General features: G+C 40.1%; 2 protein-coding genes across 2 annotated transcripts; one reads left to right on the top strand and one right to left on the bottom strand.

The window, feature by feature from the left end:
• Window positions 1-6,369: 6,369 nt before the first annotated feature.
• Window positions 6,370-14,476, bottom strand: LOC308369645 (long-chain fatty acid transport protein 2-like; the record flags this gene model as incomplete). Its single annotated transcript, XM_080844147.1, has 10 exons — window positions 6,370-6,887; window positions 7,313-7,443; window positions 7,524-7,621; window positions 8,338-8,536; window positions 8,619-8,709; window positions 8,991-9,185; window positions 11,283-11,407; window positions 12,953-13,111; window positions 13,334-13,543; window positions 14,002-14,476. 10 exons carry the CDS (start codon window positions 14,474-14,476, stop codon window positions 6,711-6,713), a joined length of 1,860 nt encoding a protein of 619 aa, XP_080700273.1. The 3' UTR covers window positions 6,370-6,710.
• Window positions 14,477-16,358: 1,882 nt separating this feature from the next.
• gatm (glycine amidinotransferase (L-arginine:glycine amidinotransferase)) lies at window positions 16,359-20,437 on the top strand. Its single transcript, XM_080843246.1, has 9 exons — window positions 16,359-16,505; window positions 17,010-17,234; window positions 17,351-17,546; window positions 17,641-17,831; window positions 18,193-18,330; window positions 18,446-18,610; window positions 18,938-19,001; window positions 19,235-19,351; window positions 19,465-20,437. Exons 1-9 carry the CDS (start codon window positions 16,437-16,439, stop codon window positions 19,575-19,577), a joined length of 1,278 nt encoding a protein of 425 aa, XP_080699372.1. The 5' UTR covers window positions 16,359-16,436; the 3' UTR covers window positions 19,578-20,437.
• The last annotated feature ends 3,030 nt before the right edge of the window (window positions 20,438-23,467 follow it).

Below are 23,467 nucleotides of genomic sequence, written 5' to 3'. Positions count from 1 at the left end.
TATCAACTTCACAAACAATTTTTGTTATATTTAGTGTTGATGTGATGTGTGGGTGACAGTCATGTGTATTTGTATATGTACATTTATGGAAATACGGAACAAATCGCGTCCAGTATTGGCTCAAATGTTATGCTAATTCGCAACAATGTGTCCTGTCAACTCACTCGCATCTAGTTGACGGCTGGTTGAATAAATCCGTAATTCTTGTACATTTTAATGCACTTTCCTCCAGCATCCGGCTCTTTTTCAGTCTGCCCTTTTCGGCACCTCCTTTCTCCTTTCTCGTATGTCCCTCCATCAGGTCCACTTCACCTGCTCTCTCTCCCTGATAGCCGCTAATTTATCTCCCTACGTTCAATTGATAAAGGCAGAACGATACGCATCTCCCATGAGGCTTTGCGACCATTGTACGTTAATTTATGAGCAAAAAAAACGAATTAAATCGCTGGCCAATTTATATTTGTGGTCATGAAAGTAATGTAGCGTCTGAATAAAAAGAATTACATCAATATAGGAGGCTAAACAAAAACAATAGGCTGGATTAATGAGTGAGTTTAACACCCACCATGAGTGAGATATAGAGAGACAAAAAGTGGTATAAATATTGGTTGGACCGCTCCGTCCTGCAACTCGCGGAGAACTTGGAGCTTTTCACGCAACCAAGACTTCACGTACATGCTGACTGAATGGGCCGCTCATGAATTTAACACGTTTGCGAAGGCCGGCCTGCAGGCTGCTTCACGCAAGTTCATTGGCCGACCGGCCCACCGGGAAAAATCCCGGTCCTCCCGATGGCCACTCCGCCCCTGGGTGTGGCTATGCACTGGAGCCACTGGAGTCTCTAACCGGTTCCTCTCTCTTTGTATCAAACTTTATTAGACCAAAGGGAAACAGTCTCTGCATAAAAAAGCAAAACCAAAGACAACATTCAGTGGGCAATGTTAAAAATGTGAAAGATTGGGTGGAGCTTTGGTGCAAGCAGCCATGAATGGGTTGGAATGCCCATAGGGACCCGGTTCGAGTCCGACTCGTGATAATTTCCCAATTCTTCTCCCAACCTCTATCCGGCTCGCTTCCTGTCTCTCTCTACTGTCCTATCTGATCAAAGGCATAAAAGCACAAAAATAAATCTTTTAAAAAAAAAAAATGTTAAAGAACACATTTAATGACTTACCTTCTGGTAGAAATTGACTTGGCCTACTGCACCAATCTTTCCAGTGTAGTTAATGAAACGCCGTCTGAGGACCCATAGAACTCCTTGATGTCCACTTCACCAAACCACTCCTGAGGTTACCCCAGATGACAACTCTGAGTCCATTTCCTATAGCGAGCCCAACTCTGTGCTCTGTGAACATTCTTCATGAATAATCCCATTGCAAAAGGCACTCGTTGTAGAAGGTATATTTTTTTCATTCTATCATTCAAAGCCAAACTTTCAGCATCTGAGATGGGTGATGATGATACCTTTGGTGAGTTGCAAAGGTAGTGTAATGTTTACTGGATGACAGTCACATTGTTCTTTCTGCAGTCATCTCAAAACTGCGGGGCAGAGAACTCTCCTCTCAGGACAACTGTTGTACCTGGGCACGAGAATTATTTTAATTTTTTCTAATTTATTTCCTTTTTCAAGTACTCAGAGGTTTACTTGTGTCTTACTTACTTTACTATGACTGAGCCAAGAAGGTACTGGTGGACTGTGGCTGTGACTAATTTACAAATGGGGTTTGATTTGATGAAAAACTGATCAGCTGAGGTACACAGAGCACAGAAAATCAGAAATCAGAAGCATAGAGTAGACATTATCATTCTGATTAACCCCTGATGCCTGGGGTTGCTCTATGCTCTGTAAGCACAAGACTCCACTGAATCCATGATATTGATGCTGTTAGCACCTATCTGAACTGCTCTATTGGGATATATAGACATGGATTATTAACATGTTTGGGTACAGCTGCTCTCTTGGGATGTATGGACATGGATACGTAACTTTGATTTTATGCAGAAGCAAATGACAAAAATACATTTTTATGAAATGCTGTTAAAGAGATTATTGCAATTGTATACATTTTTGGGCTCAGTATCCCAATTTCTAATAACATTTTAGAGAAAAAGAGGTTGTTTCTTTTTGGTCTTCTTGGTTGCTTCATATAAAATAAATATATTCTCTGTTCACATTGTGAGTGAATGATTAACTGGAGTAAGCACGTCTCCTGAACCTTGAATGGGTTCAGAGTGCATGCTGTGCACAATGTGACTGAGCTGGACCTTGCACTGGAATCAACGAAATGACTCTTTTCAAGATGTCTTTCTTTGCTCATATTAGGAACTAAGGAAAGCATTTGCTCAGCAAATCTGCTGATCTAAAGTTGTATCTGAAATGCATCATATGTATGGCGTGTCATGCTTCTAAAGCACTGATGATATATAGGGAATGCCTGCTTCTACAGTGTTTGTGTTGGGAACAGAAATATTGGTGTTCTGTGTGTAGTGTATTTTTATGGTCTGGGGTATATGCAAACCATTCTGTTGCCCTGTGTTTAATGTGTGGTGTTTGACCACACACCCCTCTTGATGGCTCCACCCAGCCCTATGAGGAGCCCTGCAGCATGGTAGAGTGGGAGAGGTGTGTAGATCATATCGTTTGAAGGGAGTCCGGCCATGCAGGGAAGGAACGCAGGACCCCAGAGTTTATAATGAGTCATTAGGGCAGCTTTTGGGGTTAATGAACATTAACTTGATGTCCATTTATAGTACAGCATGGTGAACTCCAGTCAGCACTGAACATATACAAACTTTAATCAATTTGAATTATATACATGTATACATGCACAGAAAACACAGACACATGAGGTTGTGAATGAATAAAACTGTTTGCGTTATGGTCAGTGTGTTCATCATGAGGTAGACATAGTGCAAAGGCCAGAACACCTCTGGTGCCGGATGTGTAAATGAACAATGCAGGGCATCCCCTGTATTGTGTTTATTGTGATTCATGTATGTATGTTTGTGAGTTAAGTTAAGTGTAAGCTACTGGATGACCTTAATTTCCCTCGGGATCAATAAAGTATCCATCTATCTATCTATCCATCTTATCTTATCTTATCTTATCCTGATGTCTAACTGATTTCAGTGACTCTGATGTGTAACTGATGACATTTGTGACATTTGACCTCAGTGCTGGTGACACAGGCTCCTCTGAGGCCTTCTCGATTGCTATCTGTGAGGGCTTCTATCCCCTCTGTGTCACACTCTTTACTGAGGAGGAACACTGAGACATGTTGCTCTCTTAGCGTTGGAAGCACTTCCACAACAGCGTCTTTCAGTTCTGGAGAAGACACTTACAGAATGACAGTCCAATTAGCCTAGACAGTAGAGGTTTGTACAACACTGGAATGCGTAGTCCTGGAGTTGGAGTGCTATTTGTTTTCAAACTGGCCCTTAATAGCACATTTATTTTGTCTTACTAGGAAATCAGTTACACATCAGAGTCACTGAAATCAGTTAGACATCAGGATAAGATAAGATAAGATAAGATAAGATGGATAGATAGATAGATGGATACTTTATTGATCCCGAGGGAAATTAAGGTCATCCAGTAGCTTACACTTAACTTAACTCACAAACATACATACATGAATCACAATAAACACAATACACACAATACACATAGGGAGAGCATGTACACAGGGATTGGGAGTTTACAGGTACAGGATAGATCTGGCCCTACATAACAGTGTGCATTACTTGTGACAGTGTTGAAAGTAGTAGATTAGATAAGCTAGAGGCTGATCTCTCACCTGCTGTAGCGATGAGAACACTGGCACTGCAGTAGGAGAAGCAGTGCAGCAGAGACCGTGATCTGATATTGCAATTTAACAGTCAGGCGGCACATCGAAGCTAGCACAAGCCCAGCCACTGCCATACAAAGCAAGGCTCATTAGCCACGAACAGAGCTACAGTATGCCCCTCACGGATTCTGGCATTGGACCTCAGAGCCCTATCCACTCTATTGCTCTGCCTGGCAATGTCCTCATATGAGTACACAAGAGGAAATTAACCTGAAGACAAATAAAAAACAAAACCAATCCCAGACCAAATAAAGATCAAAGTTAACATGATAAAAATAGGGGACTATTCCGATGAACTTCTCTAAAACAGTTAAGATACAAAAAATAATCGAGTAGCCCAAACTCCATTAAATCACAACAGAAATGTTAAATCATTTACTGAGCTGCAGAGCCAATGATATTTTACCCAGTGACATTTTACATGGTTACGTATCGCATAGTAAAAGGAACTAGGAGCAATTATTGGGCTTTGTGACCACCTTGTGGCTGAAAGTAGGATAACAGCTAAAGGGAAGCAGGAGCAAGGGAGTCTGGGGGGAAAATGAACAGGCCTGGATGATGTCTCTGAAAGTGGGTTGAGAGGGTGGGCATGATCATAGAAGTCCCTGCTCTGGCCCTGAATATGGATAGGAGTCAAGGGAGTGATGAATTCTGTGGCCTTTGCCTACGCAGTTGATAAAGTTCAAATGGCATTACGACAGAGGGATTTGGATAGTATAACATAAACACCAGGAGGTAACAGTTTATTCACGTGTATTGCAAATTTCTTACACACATGAACATGCCACCATGAAGAATTGATAATCACCTGTCCTTCCACAGCATTTAGTCTCTGTGAACATTCATTTGTACAATTTCAGGTACAATAGCTGAAAATAAAGGTTGTAAAACACAGATTACATTCTAGTTACAATAACTCATTAGGTGTTAGGTCAGTTGAGCAGGACTACTACTGGACTACTAGGGAACTAAATGTGGTATTTAGATGATTAGATTCTTTCTTTTTTAATGTTTGGGTTCATTTGAATGGTCACAGTCTGAGTGGCACAGTGGTCTCAGTCCTGCAGCTGAACAGATTATTTTGAACATAGATCTCAGAATCATGATAATTCTGCTCTCTGTGGGTTGCAGGAGACCCCCCTCTGGAGCGGACAAACCCCTCCATTTGTCTGTGTGACTGTGCGATCCCTATCCGTAATGTAGTCAGTTATGTATTTGCAACTTTATATTATTCACTTTGAACTAGTTTGTATGTGTAACTGAATAAGTAACTTGTATTGTGATGCTCCGATCACCCAATTGGCCTCTCAAGAAATGTTTAGCTAGAGAAGTAGGTGTTTCTGCAATGACTGGCTAGGATTAGTATAATATTAGGATTAGTTTCAAACCAATAAAGCAGTGATGTAAGTCTTGAGATACCTGGCTAATCACCTGGGTTGAACATGCTGCAGCAGAACTGTTACATTGTATTATACAGCGGTGGATTGCCGTCCAGCCTCTGCACTGGACCAAATGGTTTTACTGACATCGGACAGCAGCCTGGCACTATGTCCCTGAACCAGTTTGGTCTAGCATGCTGGTAAACCCAATAGTAGCACTGTAGCCTCTAAGCTATTATCCAGAACTAGTAACAAGCTTTGTCTTCGGAATATGCCAAAATATAGAAAACGGCTGTGTCAATATACTGAGAGACACTTTTCCTAGAAAAAACAGTTATTAAAAAGTAAGAGGGATATTCGTCAAATTGTCAGATTGTAGGCATCCAAATAAATTACCCTAGCCTACCTAATGGGTAGCAATATAGCATTAAAAGAAGAGGGACTAGGTCTGAGTTCCTAAATTGCGTGGAGCCAGATTAATGAAGTTTACCAAGACAGGGTCCTTTAATAAATATTGTATTTCAGCAAAGCGCAGAGAGACAAAACAGGCAGAAACCTTCTCTGGAAAGTGGTTCCTTAGAGAAAGACAAACTGGCTTGTTTTTTTCTTTTAAAATGCAATTTAAATGACATTACATACAGTATGTTGCTAAAATCCCTAGTAACCTCTGCTTTCACACACACACACACACACACACACACACACACACACACACACACACACACACACACACACACACACACACACATTTACATAAAAATGTTTCACTATTTATTTTGGAAAATAAATTCCCCAAAAAGCAATCCATAGCCATTTTCAAAATCAATCCATGAAACATTTCTACAATGAATCGTATTCCACATCCTCTTGCACCTACATGTTATGTGTTTATGTGTGTGTAATATTGGTATTATACCACCGTTGATTGCTGGTATTTTCCCAGTGTTTTCTGTGGGACTATGATGCCAAGTGCCAAAATACACATCATGTACTGCTGAATCACATATCGGGCAGGCACACACCACTCTTACCGCAGTAACACTAACATAAGTATTGGAGGTTCCTTTCAGTATATCAATGTTTAACCTCTTTATCGGCTTTAAGTTCTAAGATACACTATCAGGAAATTGGAATTGTCCTTGAGTGTGTAAGGGTAATCCAATGGCGGTCACTAACTTGCTATATGGATATTTGAGCCCATTTGCCAGCAGAGAATAGACATGAGCATAATTTTTCTATTGAAAAGTAAGATTCAAAAATATTCTTTCCTGTCCTCTAGCAGTTAACATATGTTTTTATCTTGGGGAAAACGTAGGCATAGACCCTGAGGTGAAAAGCAATCATTCAAAGACATGCATGTGATGAACAGAAAATATTTGGTACTAATTCTCATAATCAATACTCATGATCAAAATACATACAGATCCAGAGAGGGATTGCTTCCATGGATCTCATGCAAGGGAAAGGTGCAGACCACATCTGATCACAGCTTGCTATTTCCTGACACAACGGCCTCATAAATGTCCTTGGTCATTGGTATATAACTCTTCTCTTTGTCATCCAGGAAAAAGAGCGGATCCGTTATCAAGGTGGGGTCGAAGCCTTCTTCCACCAGCGTCTTCTTCATTTGCTTGAATGTCCCCGTAACCTCAACAGAATTCTTGGAAGGATGTCATACAGGTTAGCAGTTATCAAGAACCAGTGCATTTTCTGAGCCATGTGCTGTGGCTTATTACACGAGGAACGATTGATATACAATCATTAATGGCATGCATCATATCAAATTCAGAACAAAAGGTCAAAAAAAATGAGATATACTGTAAATGGATCAATAGAAAAATTTGATGTAGCATGGCGTCCATTTATTGTATATGTTGAACAAATGACCATGATCCTTGACTCTGACTAAGTTGTTATGTACTACATGTAACTAACCACTCTGGACTTTTTTTTTTTCCTAGTTTGTTTTGTGGTGTTGGTTTGTTTGCTGGTCCCAGTGTTATTGTGTCTACTGTCTTTGTGTTTGAAAATCTCAATAAATATACATTGAACAAAAAAAAAAGAACAAAAGGTCAAAATGGTTACCTGGATTCTGATGAAACGTGGATGGGCATATGCAGGGAGATAACTAGCAACATGGCTGAACATTTTCCTACTGTCCAACGCTTTTCCTTTTGTTATTGTGACAGCAGCCATCCCAATCCTCCCTTCATGGCCTTCGGAGAACAATACAACAGTCTTTTTAGACAAAATAAACCGCTACACAGAAGCCACACGAAAAAAATTCAAATAATACCTGGAACTTGAACTCCGTACACATTGGCCTCCTCAATAAAGTCAAGCATCGTGACAATGTCTGAGACTTCAGTTGTTGCCACATTCTCTCCTTTCCATCTTTTAAAGAAAATACAGAAAAATAAAGTTTTTTGTAATTGAGTGTGCAGTACAGTGTGTCTCCTCTAAGGGACAGCATGTAGCTCCTCCTATGGTTTCATTTAACTTGATTTGCAGAGTACAGTTCAGTGAGGAACATTTTCAAGCAGGTTTGCGAGATTGAGTACATGACATTTGAGCTGATTTGACACATCAACAGAGACGCCCATTAAGTTGCAACACCTGCCTGTGGCCGGCTAGCCCGCATTGTTTGTCATTTCAAAAGCAGGGCAGTGATGAGCAAGCAAGCAGACTATGCCTTATTCCTACTCATTTGCATACAAATACATGTCTTGCTTTAGGAGTATGATGCAAGGAAATGGAAGATAACTGTGACCTAACATAACCTAGTTTTAAGCAAGAAATTGAGCCTTTTGTATCAGTGTAGATTTCATTAGGCTGCAAAGACACAGTCAGCATAATACAAAGAGGAAAACAAGTGAATCAATAACTGTCTATGCACAGAGCTTTGGCATATTCAGGGGGTAAGGTCTTGAACCTAAGCACACACACATACACACACACCCACACACACCCACACACACACACCCACACCCACACACACACACACACACACACACACACACACACACACACACACACACACACACACACACACACACACACACACACACACACACAGAGCTTTGGCATATGCAGGGAGTAAGGTCTTGAACCTAAAAGTGTCTCCAACACGATCCTGGAAATAGATGAAGTTTTCCCAATCGATTCTCAGAAGATCTCCACTGTTGAAGTACAGGTCCCCCTCTTTAAACACATTTCGAAGCTTCTTCTTCTCTGTCTGTTGCTGGTTATTAGCGTATCCCACAAAAGGAGCAATGTCTGTTATCTTTGAAACCAGCAGCCCGGTCTCTCCTGGAATACACAAATGTATGAGGGCCGATCGTAATCACGTCATCAACACAATGGCTATACTACATGGCAATGATGTACTCACCCTTTGAAGCTTCAATACAGAGACCCTTGGAGTTCCTCACTGGCTCGTCTCCCTCAGTATCATATTTTATCAAAGCATAAGGGAAACATTTCTGTAAGAAACAAAAGCTGAAAATATTAGTTTAGTCTTGGGGATGAATCAGCAATCTAAAGAGGAAAATAATTATGAAGAAGAATGTATCTGATCAAGTCACTGGTACAGTATTAAGAATTAAGGTCATGAAAAATGTTGCCAACTTTCAGGATGGTTCTGGTACGAGAAAGCGTATCATATGAGATCTACTTTTGGCAATATGAGCCGTGTGATGGCTGGCAGTGCTAGGAAGTGACATAACAACACTGTTATGATATTTTGAAAGCAGATCTTACTTACTTTATGAAAAGGGTTGACCCGGCCAATTGCACCAATTTTGCCAATGTAGTTGACAAATCCTACATTTCCCTCAGTGGATGCATAAAACTCTCTAACTTGAATGTTGCCAAAACGATTCAGGAACTCTCTCCATATCTCTGCACGAAGGCCATTTCCAATGGCAAGTCTCACTTTATGAAGTTGATCATTCTCTTTCTAGAGTAAAAAAAAACCCAGAGGTATTAGGATATACTGTTTTCATACATGCCATTGAAAGCTGAAGATAAGCAAAAAGTGTGAAGGCAAAATCACATCAATACACCAGTTGAAGAATGTTTTCTTGAGTTCTTGTGAATTATTTGATTAAAACATTACTGGATTTGTGGGCTGTGGTTGAGACTGGCTACATGTTTGTTAAACTATTACATTTTTGAAATGCATGTCATCAGAAAATCATATGAACAAAATCCATTACACATACAGTACATGTAGCAGTCGTAAATTAACAAATGTATCAATTTCTCCACACTGTGTTCTTTTACACAGTTGCAATAAGCTATGGTTTTTTAACAGAATGTTCGGGAACACTTGCAGTTGTAACAAGTTTGTTGTGTGTCACATGATGAAAGCTCTCTCTCTTTGCAGTGATTGAAAGCCCAAAAGACATGATAGCCCAGTGACGTCAAGTGAGGAGCAAAAATAAGAGTGAAGTCTATTTTTGCAACGACTGAGGAGCAGCCAAGTAAAAATGTCTCCAGTGCATACACCCACCCCACTGAATTTGATATCGTAATTCAGCTCTAGGATGAGTGTACTACTCTCACAAATGTCATTTGTCCTGGATTTCAGTCACACTCTACTGTACTGTAATAAAACTGTTAAAGCTGCAGTGTTGACCTATCATTCAAATATTCTGTTAAGCCTATATGGTATAATGGTGCTTATATTACTACAATATACCATTACATGGTGAAACATTATTCAATGTTAATTTTTGGCACCGAACCTTATCAAGATGTCAACATGTAGATCAAATTAAGATTTGTTTCCATGCAGGGAACATACAGTGGCATGTTTCATTTTCCAATTAAAAATGTAACTTGACATTTACAAATACTAAACATGGCCATCTGAACTCAACCAACTCAAGCCACTCCATACTGCATTCAAGATATTCCGTTCCATAACTCCTCAACCTGGTATCAGCAAGTAAAGGCCAGCAGCTATTCCTAGTGGAGGCCCTGGGTCTTTAAGCTCAACATTCTTAGGCTAAGGAAGTAGGCACATGATCATCTGTGATCTGAGCCTCCATGCTGCTGCTAGATACGGTTTCAATGGCCAAAGAAAGAATGTATATATTGCTCTCAACCACACCCACCTGGCACCAAAATATAACCTCCCATAAATTGAAGTGACTATAAAATATGATTTTAAACGCGAAATACTAACTAAAATAATCAAAACTAAGATTTAACAGCTGGTTTAACAGCAATACATTTTTACACAAATTATAAAATGTGTACACTGAAAAGTGAGAGGCCAATCTGCAATGGACATCCTGCAATGTTTTCTGAAAAATATCACATTCTCTTGGTTACTTCTATTTCTGTCCACCAGCTGTGCTCTATGTGAATGGGAATGAACACGTATAGGAGGAGCTACATGCTGTCCCTAAGAGGAAACACACTGTACTGCGCAGTCTAGCTACTGGAGACACATCGTTGGGGTGGTCTCACTCTTGCTCATGACCCCCCTCTGAAAGTCCATAAAAACCAGACAGGACTGGTTGTACTTGGGTTAAGGTGTTTAGTCTGACTACTGTGTATGGAGCCACCTTAACTATGGACATGCAATTAAACACTAGAACTTTCTATTGCAATTCAGTAAGGTAAAGTAAATAGAACACATGGTTTCATGTAATTATGTCAGTGGTTCCCAAACTTTTCATGGGAGGTCCCGGCCATATTATATAAGGACAAAGTGGGCGATAAACTCATCGCCAAATAGATTAGTTATAAGCTGCTATGCTGTAAGAGTACTACCATACAATTTTTTTTTACCTTTCATTGGTTGTTTAGGTTTCTCGTTGAGTTCACCCTTAACACCCCTAACCCCCCTCCCCCCCCCCCCCCCCGCCCACACACACACACACACACACACACACACACACACACACACACACACACACCCTCCCCTGCTGTAACTCCAAGCTCCCCATGGGTTCCCGCCTCATACTTTGGGAACCAGTCTGAGTGATGTGTTATCCTTTAACTGTCATATTGGTTTTAGAGCAATTGGGAAGCGAAGTCTTACCTTTGGCGTGTTGCAAAGATAGCGTAAAACCTCTCCTATATACTGGATAACTGTGACGTTGTACTTTCTGCATTCATCCCAGAACTGTGAAGCTGAAAACTTTCTTCGTAAAACAATAGTGGCACCTTTAAAATGGGGGACAGGAGCACCAGAGATTTTTCAAATGCATGTCATCAGAAAATCATATGGACAAAATCCATTACACATACATGTAGCATTCATAAATTAACAAATGCACAGTTGCAATAAGCTATTGTTTTTGAACAGAATGTCCAGAACACATGCAGTTGTAACAAGTTTGTTGTGTGTCACATGATGAACGCTTTCTCTTTGCAGTGATTGAAAGCCCAAAAGACAAAAGAATAATGTAGATTTGAAAACAACTGAAGGAGCATTCTCAGAAATTGGCCTATTTATTTAATAAAGGCTATATATTTTCTATTATATTTCATTTTCATTGTTTGCAGCATTATATAAAACATACGATGTCTCTGCATTTTATTTTGATCAGAGTCTGTTTCAAGAAAAATGCTTTTGACAGCTCCCATGTGGCTTTGACTTACAACTGACTATTTAGCCCACTTCATAGAACATACCAAGATATACTGTACACTGTGTAGTGCCATTCAGCCTTAAAATACAGAGCTGATTTTTGGTCCATATCGCCCTGCCCTATAGTGCCATTAATAGCCACGCTATGGTTCTATGGCTCTAACTATGGTTCTGGTTACAGGGTTCTCACATAGGATTTATGATGGCTCTAAATCATCCAAAGAATACAAAAAATATTAGGGGCCTAATATGATAACACTTGATTTTCACACTGAATCTTATTAGAGGATATATCACCATGAATATCACATGACACAGTCACACTATATCTTATTGGAGGAAATATGACCATGAATATCACATGACACAGTCGCACTGAATCTTATTGGAGGATATAGCACCATGAATAACACACGATAGAGTCACAGGTGTTATCGGCATAAATCACCTTGACATGCATCTTTGGCGAGGAGATGGTTCATTTGTCATTTTGGTTGATTCACAACATATGCTTTCACTGAACGAACTCTCTGCTTTTCAAACATGTCTACTTATTGTGTGTGAGACAACTTTTATGCTTATACTAACGTTTTACATATGTTCAGACACAGCTGGTAATTGTGGGACAAGCAAACAGAATTCCAACCGTATCTTCTTAAAAAGACATTTAGGGAATTAGTAAACCTACGTAACATACTCTTATCAACAAAAACAGCACTGTGTACTCTGTCTTAAAAGCAAGATTCAGATCACTGTATTCTGATTCAGAGGAGGCTTGTGAATTTCAATGAAGTGCTTTGAACTTTAACCCACTTGGTCAAAACTGACCTGAGGTGAGACCTACTAAGGTCCTTTTTCTTTGTTTTCCTTGGGACGGCTTGTATGTGATTACTTCAATGTAACAGCTGAGGCACACAAAGGGCTCTTTCATCGCCATCCCAGAGGGAAACTTGTAAATGCACCAGTTTCAAAGACCAGGGCCTAAGCTTGTACATAGAACAGCAATGCAAGTCTGAACCTCCCAGCATCCTTAAAAGTCTATGCTTAAAATTCGAATACACATCAGAAGGGTTATCAAACATACGCAGCCTAAAACAAAACATCTTTTCAGTGATTACCTGTCTCAATGCTTCCTAGAAACCCAATGAGGAAACCTGCCGTATGGTACATAGGAAGGTTGAGGTAGATGACATCCCTTGCAGTGACCCCATTGGAAGCTAACAGAGCCAGGGCAGCCAGCAGGCGGGTCTGGCTAACAGTGGCGGCTTTAGGAAGGCCTAGGGGCAGACAAAAACACGAGAGCCACATATTGAGGACATGACTACACAGTTCACAGATAACTGGATGAAAAATTGCAAGAGCATCTCATGCTTAAAGAACATTTGTGCATGGATGGATTAGAGGTGCATTTGAACGAGAATGAAATGTGAAGCATTGTAATGATATGCAAGCTGGAATTTGATATCTTAGAGGTCAGATAATTCCTTATTTTGACCTACCTGTGGTGCCTGATGTATAAATATACACAGCAGGGCTTTTGAAGGTTATTTGGGAGCGGTGTGAACGGGATATGGGAGAATCAGAGGCCAATTCAACTTTGTCTGTGAAGCTTGTAAACTCGGAGATGCTGCACTCTTTGGTCATGATGAACACACAAACACCCTTCTCCTTAAGGGCTGGCTGGATTTCTTTCAGAGCATCCTCAAGTTCTGCCAAAAGATATCACATATCAAACTCGGTGCTCTGCTCATGAATATTAGACATTATTAAGCATTAATCCAACATATTCCGTTTCCTAACTTAAGTACAGTAGAGACAAAAATATATGTTTAACTATCATTAATATAATGTTTAAGTGTGCTGTTTACAAGATAGGACTAATGGCTAAAAAGTGGTTTAGAGGTATTTCTTCTGGTTAAAGAAAGAAATATCTGTTTTTGAGAGAGGTGGTATGCTGTAACATTACGACCTTCCTCTAGGCTCTGCAGGCCATCCTGAAACGGTACTGGCTAGAAACTGTGATGACTTCCTTGAAACACAGATACCTGCAAATACAGGCCTGTTCAACCATAAAATACCTTCGTGGCGGCTACGTTTGTGTTTTGAGCCTACATTGTTTCTGAATGCCTTCCTTCCTTCCCAGTGTTATTATTGCCTTACACCTTACCTACAGCGGCAATGAGGACTTTTGCATCACAGCAGCTAAAACAATGAAGCAAAGACTTCGATCTGATGTTGTGATTGAGAAAAGCTACTGGGCATCCTAGCTTTGCCAGTGCAAGCCAGGTAAACATAAACGTAGGTTCGTTCCCCATGAAGAGCGCCGCAGCTTCCCCCGCTTGAAGGCGAGAATGCGCCCGCAAAGCATTCGCAATCTTGTTGCTTTCTCTGTCCGCATCTTGATAAGAATAGGACTTGTTTTCAAATAAGACGAAAGTCCTATTAGGATGTAGGGCTGACTGCTCTATAAATCGATCCACAGCTAAAAATAAAGGTCTTCTCTTTCTGCGTGAAACAAACGTGAGTAAAATCCGAACCAAATCCTTGAGGTAGACAACATCTTCCCAGAAGTAGGGGAAAAATATTTTCAGCAACACTGGAATGATGACCAAAGTGGCCAAAGTCAAAGTAACTATGTACATTCCTTCAAATTGTTGTTTTCAGTATTTTCTTCTGCAAGATACAGACTTTGACGAATTATCCCTTCTTTTGCAGTGATTTCCCTTAGAGAGTGTTTTGAAAATCGAAGTTTTCAACTGAGGGCGGGGCAATTGGGATTTAATCGCCTTCGAACAGTAAAGAGGGACATGGTTCAACTCTCAGCCCTACACCGAAATTAGGCTATACAATCCTGAGTCAGCCTCCTCATCTTGATAACACTCCTCCTTTCCTTGACTGAACTGTTGTAGGCCTTTTGGCTATTGTGCCACGTGGAATCAACTTTAAACCAACCCATTCAAATCAAACGTATTATATAATGATGTGGCTAAAGATTAATTCCATTTTGCTAGTGTCCCACTCATTATCACCATGACCTAATCTTTGCCTGGCCCTGCATGGCCCCAGGCTGACCTGTGTGAATTTGGCATAACTTCACACATGTCGAATTATGTGACTATAAATAGTAATGTATGGATTATTAGGCATATGTTCACTGTCTATACGTTCATCATATGCTGTCAGGTTCATTGATTTCATATGTGCAGCTATGGGTTAAAATAAAAAATGCAAAAATCCACCTCTTCATTGAATAGTTTGCATTTACACTGTTAACAGTGGTACATTCACTTGATAAGGATTCTTGCTTTATCTTCCATAAAGAACACCACATTCTTCTTGATTAAACACGTTTTATTAGGGAGCTCTGCAATATGACTTTAAGGTTCACCCAGTTCACTGTTTTGCAATACTGCAGTTAAGGTCCTGGCAGAGGTTCATGTGATTAATCAGGTCAGTGAGTCTGTGATAACCTACTTCTCCAGTGCACTCAAAAAAACTGCAATAATTTCTTCAAATTACACTTCATATAATACATATGAACCATACCAGCATTTATTTTCCAGCAAATAATAAGCAATTCATGTAACGTAACTTAAATGTCCCTTTAAAAGTCGCTCTGGCCCTGCTAAATTTACATCATATTAGCAATGCAATAATTGGGAGAAGATTCCTAACATGGTACCAGTATATGTTATAAAGGCCACTCAGGATAGACCAGATCACATCTGTTTAACCAGAAGAAACTGGACTTAAATCAGAAAAGGGTGTCTTCAAGCTCTTTTTAAAGGGAATGATTAAGTTGGCTTCTGGGACGTTGAAGTTTATTTAGTCAATCAACTCACTCACTCAGTTTAATAAAGCCTTATGAAGCCATAGATATCTATGTGACTGACAATGTAGTAATTTGATTGGTACAGTCTGTATAGCAGCATGTGGCTTAAGTGGGCCTGGGTCTCTTGGTACAAGACAATCACACTGCCACATTCATACATAATATAATCTAATGGATAGCACTATGTGAAAGCACCATGCTCTCAACCACAAATCAGGTCATGATGCATCATTGCAAACCATCATATAAGCTTTAATCAAAGGTACTGATCAAAGGCATTTGAGGCCTGTGGCCCCCACATAGGTAGTTTTGACATAAAAAAAACTAGGATGAAGCAGGGTGAGCAACGTTTTATACAGGACATGTGGGATTAATGCTGATTAGTATTCTTTTATGATGAAACACCCGCAAAATAAAATGTTTTTGAACGGAAAATAATGCAGAAATCCTCTCACAGAGGTAGTCGAAATCAGAGTCTCACAGAGGTAGAACAGTAGTGGCGCACATGCTTCAGTTGCGTCACGTCACTCCAGTTGAATCCTGAGCATAGGGTTAGTAACTGATAAGAATGTGCTGCCCCAAGGTGTCGTCTTGCATCGTACATTTTTTCCTCAAGTCACGTTGTACACGGAACTCGTTATATCCACCAATAACCAGAAGCCAAGAGGATATAAAAGCGCATCCAGCCAGCTTGCAATCCATTCCCAGAACCAAAGAAGACAGGCCGTTAGTAATCTGCAGAATATTTGCTAAAATCAGATCCGTGGAAAATGCTTCGAGTCAGATGTCTCAGAGGAGGTAGCAGAGGGGCTGAAGCAGCCCATCTGATTGGAGGCATGGTTAGTATATACAGTAGAAGAAACTTTACATTTTTGATAGAATTAGTTCAACATTTTTAGAGGAACTTAATAAAGCAGTGGTTGGAATTGACATCGCTGAACACAAATTCAATCAATCAGATATAGCTCTAATGTATATAGAGGTATAACTCTCACTGATTATTTCATCTGGTAGTTCAATTGTTCACGACGTTTTCTGACAAACAATATTTAGCTTCATTAAAGTTGTTGAATCAGCGTCACCTCCCGTTACAAATCCACTGTGACTGTGAACAGCTGGCAGAAGCAGCTGCCTTTTTACACGGATGTGAGCTATCAGGGAATCTCGCATGGAATGATAACGGGCATATTACTGTTAAACAAAATATGTTTCACCGCCATACTGTTCCGTTCATACATTTTAATTCGTCACAAGTTAGAAGACTAGTCCAAAATACGTACGTTAATGGCTGGAAGAGTTATAAAAAACGCATAGCGACGGAGTTCTTCTCTTCTGTCCACTAGATTGGCCGCAACGTATCTGGTTGGGTGCAGAGGGCTTTCCAGAGCACTTCCAGCTCTGCAGCCGTTGCTGCTGCTCAGCCCTGTGTTGCAGTGGAGGAACCTGTTACTGATCTCGCACCTCAAGAGTGCCCGGTGTGCGCCTACAATGAATGGGACCCGTTGGAGGAAGTCATTGTTGGACGCGCCGAGAACGCACGAGTCCCTCCATTCACTGTGGAGGTCAAGGTATATTATGCAAGTTTTGGCTGCATACAAGATGCCCCAGACCCTGCACATGGCAAGCAACTTTTGTAATTTATCTCTTCAGATGGACCTCTAACATTTCAGTCATATTTTGACAGGCCAACACCTATGAGAAGTGGTGGCCCTTCTACCAAAAATATGGGGGTCATTCTTTTCCCGAGGACCACTTGAAGAAAGCTGTTGCTGAAATTGAGGAAATGTGCAATATTCTCCGCCATGAGGGTGTTACTGTCAAAAGGCCAGAACCCCTTGACTGGTCTTTTGAGTACTCAACCCCAGATTTTTCATCTACTGGTAAGGATCCCGCTTTCCCTATGCTCATGTGTTAACATTTGTTCAAAACATCATCAATGTAGCATGTTACAAAATGTTACTCAATTCCCTCTAGGAATGTATTCTGCTATGCCCAGAGATATTCTCGTCGTCATTGGGAATGAGATTATCGAGGCTCCCATGGCTTGGAGGTCCCGGTTCTTTGAGTACAGAGCATATAGGCCTCTCATCAAGGACTACTTCAGGAGAGGGGCCAAGTGGACTACAGCTCCAAAACCTACCATGTCTGATGAGCTGTATGATCAAGTAAGTTTCAGTTTCAATGCAAAAGAGACCTTGGTCTAAAATAGAATACAAAGCTATAATATATGATGAAAGAAACGTAAACAAGTTAACCTTTTTGGATTGTCATCGTCATTGAAAGATGTGGTATAGTTTTATAAACATTCTTCTATTTGTACATTTTGTTTATCCAGAATTTATAATTGTGCATATGTTAGGAAACTGGTACACATAAACAAGTACAAATAGAAAAGCATTCAGTGTTGGGCCCACCACAGAAATGGTACCATTCTTTGTGTTTGTCTTTGTATTCTATTTTAGACCAAGCACTTACTTGGCCAATTAAAATCTGATTCTGATTCTGATTCTGATCCTGGGTTATTAGGACTACCCCATCCGCACTGTAGAGGACAGGCACAAGCTGGCCGCCCAGGGCAAGTTTGTGACCACGGAGCACGAACCCTGCTTCGATGCTGCTGATTTCATAAGGGCTGGGACAGATATCTTTGTACAGAGGAGTCAGGTTTGTCACTTTTACATTATTCCTTGAATTTTGAGTAGAAGGTTACCATACTGCAGTGTACCAATGGCTTACACCAATTTCAGATGAACTGATATGGCTATTGTGTTCCCTACAGGTTACAAATTACATGGGTATTGAATGGATGAAAAGACACCTTGCTCCCACTTACAAGGTGCACATCATCTCCTTCAAGGACCCCAATCCCATGCACATTGATGCCACCTTCAACATCATTGGGCCTGGCCTGGTGCTGTCCAACCCAGATCGCCCATGTCGCCAGGTGGGTACGAGTGGGAGGCATGTACCGAGATTAAATCCATTCAGATTGGGCATGAATCTCTGGATTATATCCATTTAGATTAGGCTTGAATCTCTGGGCTTCGCTAGAAGGCATGTTGGGTGACATTCATGACAAAGTCTGGGTTCTATACATGACCATCCAGTCTTTCCCATACTGTGGGATAGTGCTCCTAGAATCATATGGCAAGACAAGATCTCCCATATGTCTCGTTTACCTCACACGCCAGAGCATTGCTGCAAATATACTGCCCTCTTGTGGAGCAACATGAGATATTGCAATGGAACCTTACAAATGTCTTTCTTTCAGATCGAGATGTTTGAGAAGGCAGGCTGGACAGTGGTGAAACCCCCAACACCTCTGATTCCAGATGGTGGGTTTGGTTACATCACATTACATACAACATTTACAGCAGTCTTTTATAGTTATATGAATGCCATGGCCATGCCATCCTTCATTCAGCTGACTTTGTAATGTGATTATAAATAATCCAAAGTTATCATTTACGGTGTAATTCCTCTAGAATTCATAAATAGTGGGGAATTCTATGATATCTTGTATATGTCCGTATTTTAGTTTTAATGCGTATTGTTCCTCCCTTGGTAGACCATCCTTTGTGGATGTCCTCAAAGTGGCTGTCCATGAATGTCCTGATGCTGGATCCGAAACGAGTCATGGTTGATGCCAATGAGGCCAGCATCCATAAGATGTTTGAGAGTCTTGGTAAGTTTAAAGCACTTCTCTCTGTGGCAGAATTCTAGCGTAGATGTAAGACCTTGAACAACAGCTGGTATTGTGAAACGAAAACGATTTGAAATGCATTTCTCCTCCAATAGGCATTGAAACAGTCAAGGTGAACATCCGTCATGCCAATTCTCTTGGAGGTGGCTTCCATTGCTGGACAACTGATGTTCGTCGCCGTGGTACCCTGCAGTCGTACTTCCATTAGCCGTGCCAGAAATCGGCAGTTCTTATTGAGCTTTAAATGTTATCTTCAAAACAATCAATGACCATTTTTTTGCTCAAACTAAAAGGCCTGAACTATGTTGATTTAACAAAGTTGTGTGTGTTGAAGCTTTCGCAAGTATTGACGTAACATTAACAGCAACAATAGCATTATCATCTCAATAATTACTGCATTTCTGGCCAGCTATGGTTATAAGCAAGTTGGGCAGGGTACACCTTTGGTATGACTATCAGGACAAACTAAAAAGGGGGTTGTTTTCTACCTCCTTTGCAGAATCCAGCAAAGATATTACTCAATGTCTTAAACTTTTTTAATTTTGTATCTGTATAAAATTATTATTTAAAGTATTATTTAATGTTGTCATAGCAGGTCATAACAATTTCCACTGTAATTTTAGGTATTTGAAAAAGAAGACAACACTAATGTAAATATTTTATACTCTGTTATTGGCATATATATCCCCAAAATGTTTTTTTTTTATACATTTGCATCAAAAACTGAAGGTCCATATCAAATATACCTTTTGCCTCAAGTGGTCATCTGCAATAACAAGTCTGAGCCAGGTGTGGTCAGTCTGACCATCTGCTTTTCTGCATAAGTGTGCATAGGGAATAGCTAGATCTGTATGTGCTTATTAGGAATATTTCCTTTAACGTAGTAGATTTCCTCTTTGCATCTGAGATAATGTTATGATTTCATTCTACCATTCATTCATTCAGAGGGTCACATTGTGGTTGTCAGTAGAGATTGTGTCAAAGAAAAGGATGTGGAATCACTATTGCTTTTAGATTGTTTTCTGATGTTTTTTGAATAAACATTCAAATAAAAACAAATGAATCAAACAGTCAGTTGTATGTGAGTTTGTTTACATGAGGAAAATACATGGTCCCCACACATCTTAAAGGAACAAGAGATTTGTAGAACATTTAACTGAGTATGCATCACCATGTAATCATTTTTGCAACTAGTCAGTGCCGTTTCTATGGGTCTGGGGGCCCTCAGCAAAATCATTCCAAATTGTCTAAGGGAATTCTCAGGACTGAATACTTTGGGAAACCAGGATAGAAAACCATGAAGAAATCCAATAAGGGCCACTCCGTGCCCTTTTGCAAGATCTGGCTTATATTGTATTCACTTCTTTAATATCCTTTCCAACGTCAATAGTGGAAAGGATGAAGTAAGTCTATTTTGCACTACATATTGGACTGTAACTACATAGTTGTGGCTTAGCAAATAAAATATGCTGATTGATGCTACTGGAAAGGATGCTCCAGCCAATCAGTGTCTCCTGCTTTGCAGGCTTTGTAAAGCTCCACTATTCATTGTGTTTCTGTGTCAAATATGTTGCACGCCATAACATACAACTGTATTCCTTACAGACTCATTAGAGATGACAACATTCTATGCGTTGTTAGGGATAATTCTAGATTTCTCAAGTGGCTCTCATACCCAGTTCCTACAATTTTGTTGAACTCAAGTCAAATAACTCATAAGGATTAGCAATTAGCAATTTTAAGCTCCCACACACCATTCTCACTAAATTTTTTAACTGGGACATCTCACAGGGCCATCAGGTGTAACTGCGCTGAACTCAAAAGTAACTACAATCTACCACACATTGTCAATTTGCAAGAACAGTGGCTGTACCAGTACTTTGCTTAATGGTGGTGTACTTTGACTAAGAAGACGGCCATTGCTCAGGCCCGAGTTAGGAGCTCTTGCCCCTATAGTGAGCCTTCAGTGGCACCAGCAGTTTCACCCTCATCAGAGGCATTTGTGATGAATCTAATCTAATACAAAAAAATACATGCAGTAATCCAGTTCTTAGATTACTTGCTCAGTTCTGAGGTTCAAAATGTAAAGTCAGTTCCTAATCTTACAAAAGAATGAATAAAATGGCTCTACAGCCAAGGAAAGAATAAATAGATTGACTCTACAGAATAGATCACTTAATCTAATGTTTGTTGTACATTCTCCTCATCAGGTTACAGGTTTTAGATAACTGCAAATGTCTGTTAATCATTCACTATTATGACGTGGCCAAACCACCATGTGCTGCTGACTAATATATTTGCATTGCATAGGTAATGTTATCAACATCACCTACAAAGACTTGTACGATTTTAACACGAGGTCACCAAGTTCAATCTAGTATAAAAAAGGAAAATCATGAGGTATGACGCTCTCCATGTGATATAAAACAAGCAGCATAGGATAGGACAACATTCATGACAACTTAACAAAGACATTTTTTGAACATATGCAGATAACCCCTAAAAGTAAAAGTTTAAGGAATTTAAGGAACTGTTTAAGCAAAGGAACATCATGAAATCAAGAAACTATTAGGTAATATTCTAATGCTCTTCACATCGGCAGCCGGCAGCTTAGTTGAACCCTTTCTAACCCTTCTAACCTTTTTAACATGTTTTCTACATGTTAATATGTTATGTAACTGTGCTTCAGTATCTTTATCAACACACTATTTTCAGTTCTATACAGTTTGTAGTGCTTAATCAATGCCAACAGATGCCATTGCTAAAAGTATATGTGTGAAGTTCAAATTAAGCGGAAAGCGGAAATATTTTGATGCATATACATTAAGAAGGCTTTTACGGCTCATGAGTCACACGTGACGGCTGCCTTCTCTAATTATTTGTTTACACACAGGGACACAACACGACACAAAAAAAATAGCTCTCTAATAGTTAGAGTGTACAACAGTTGGTCCATTTGGCACACCACTCCCATCTACTGGTGACTAAAACACACCATGGCATGTGAGAGAGAAAGAGGAACAAGCACTGACAATAAATCAGAAAATGATTAATGAACAATGGGTAAATACGCAGCAACACTTTATCACACTGATACCAAACCAAATTAATCTTTGAAGACTGTCACATGTTAATGTACCACAATCTAAAAATGTGTACTCCAAGGATGGCTGTCACAGCTGGAAATTTCCAGTATGCCATGTCCAATATATGATGGCCCTTACAAACAAGAGAGGGATTGCACTCCGGATAGGCCTATCTGGGTGTACTGGTGTTCAGGGAGCCAGTAAGGGTCGGTTTGGCTTTTAGACATTTGCAGTCTGGTCTCAGATATCTATTAGAAAACATTTCTGGCCTTTCTTACACTTAAGTGTACATTTATAAAGAGGCTGAGACGGATGAAAAGTCCCCTCTACCCCCCCCCCCCAGTGATCAAACAGGAGTGATCAGTTTGTTGCGATATGAGGGGGGTGCCAGTCAGAAAGAATTACATTAACCATTGGAAGCATACATATCCTTAAACCCTTGGGCTGGCATGGTGCTGAGGGTCTTTTGCATGTCTACATATACAGTCTAAATGTCAGCCAGAATGTAATCAACCAAGTGGGTATAGAAAGGGGGATGTTAAATCTGATGGCATTTGACTGAATGACCTAAATATACATTGAAAAAAATAATTTCTATTTTCAGCAATGTGAGAAACACTTAAGGTGGACCCAGATCCTGAATAATTAAAAATGTGTGATGTTGTAAATGTATCACTGTAGGGGGAGGGTTAGGGTTATTTCGTTTGAATTTCTACATTGGATGTTTCTCATGCACATGTATGTTCCCTGGTTCACAATAGGCACAATCTGCTTTGAGCACTTATAGAGAGTGTATCCCCATTTGAAGTTTTTTTTTTTTTTTGGTTTCATGAAGAACCCTTTCTCCCCTATCCGGTACATGCGTCAAACGTGGGCTATAATGTATTATAGGCTAGTGTATAGGTCTACACGGTATTCAGAGGCACAGCTGTAGACCTATGGTCGATAAACAATTGTTTTGACGTCTAAAGGGATAATCCGTATGGTTACTGGACAAATAAAGGTGAAAAGA

This window comes from Sprattus sprattus (genome assembly GCF_963457725.1).
Source record: "Sprattus sprattus genome assembly, chromosome: 8".
In the NCBI taxonomy this organism is placed as follows: Eukaryota; Metazoa; Chordata; class Actinopteri; order Clupeiformes; family Clupeidae; genus Sprattus; species Sprattus sprattus.
Note: the sequence above shows the minus strand (reverse complement) of the source record. Positions and strands in the feature narration are given on the sequence as shown.

Excerpts from the sequence above, each read along its gene's own strand:
- gatm (XM_080843246.1), top strand. The coding sequence starts at position 16,437 with ATGCTTCGAGTCAGATGTCTCAGAGGAGGTAGCAGAGGGGCTGAAGCA. Across the intron at positions 16,506-17,009 it reads CCCATCTGATTGGAGGCATG|ATTGGCCGCAACGTATCTGG; the intron begins GTTAGTATATAC and ends TCTGTCCACTAG. Across the intron at positions 18,331-18,445 it reads TCTTTGTACAGAGGAGTCAG|GTTACAAATTACATGGGTAT; the intron begins GTTTGTCACTTT and ends TGTTCCCTACAG.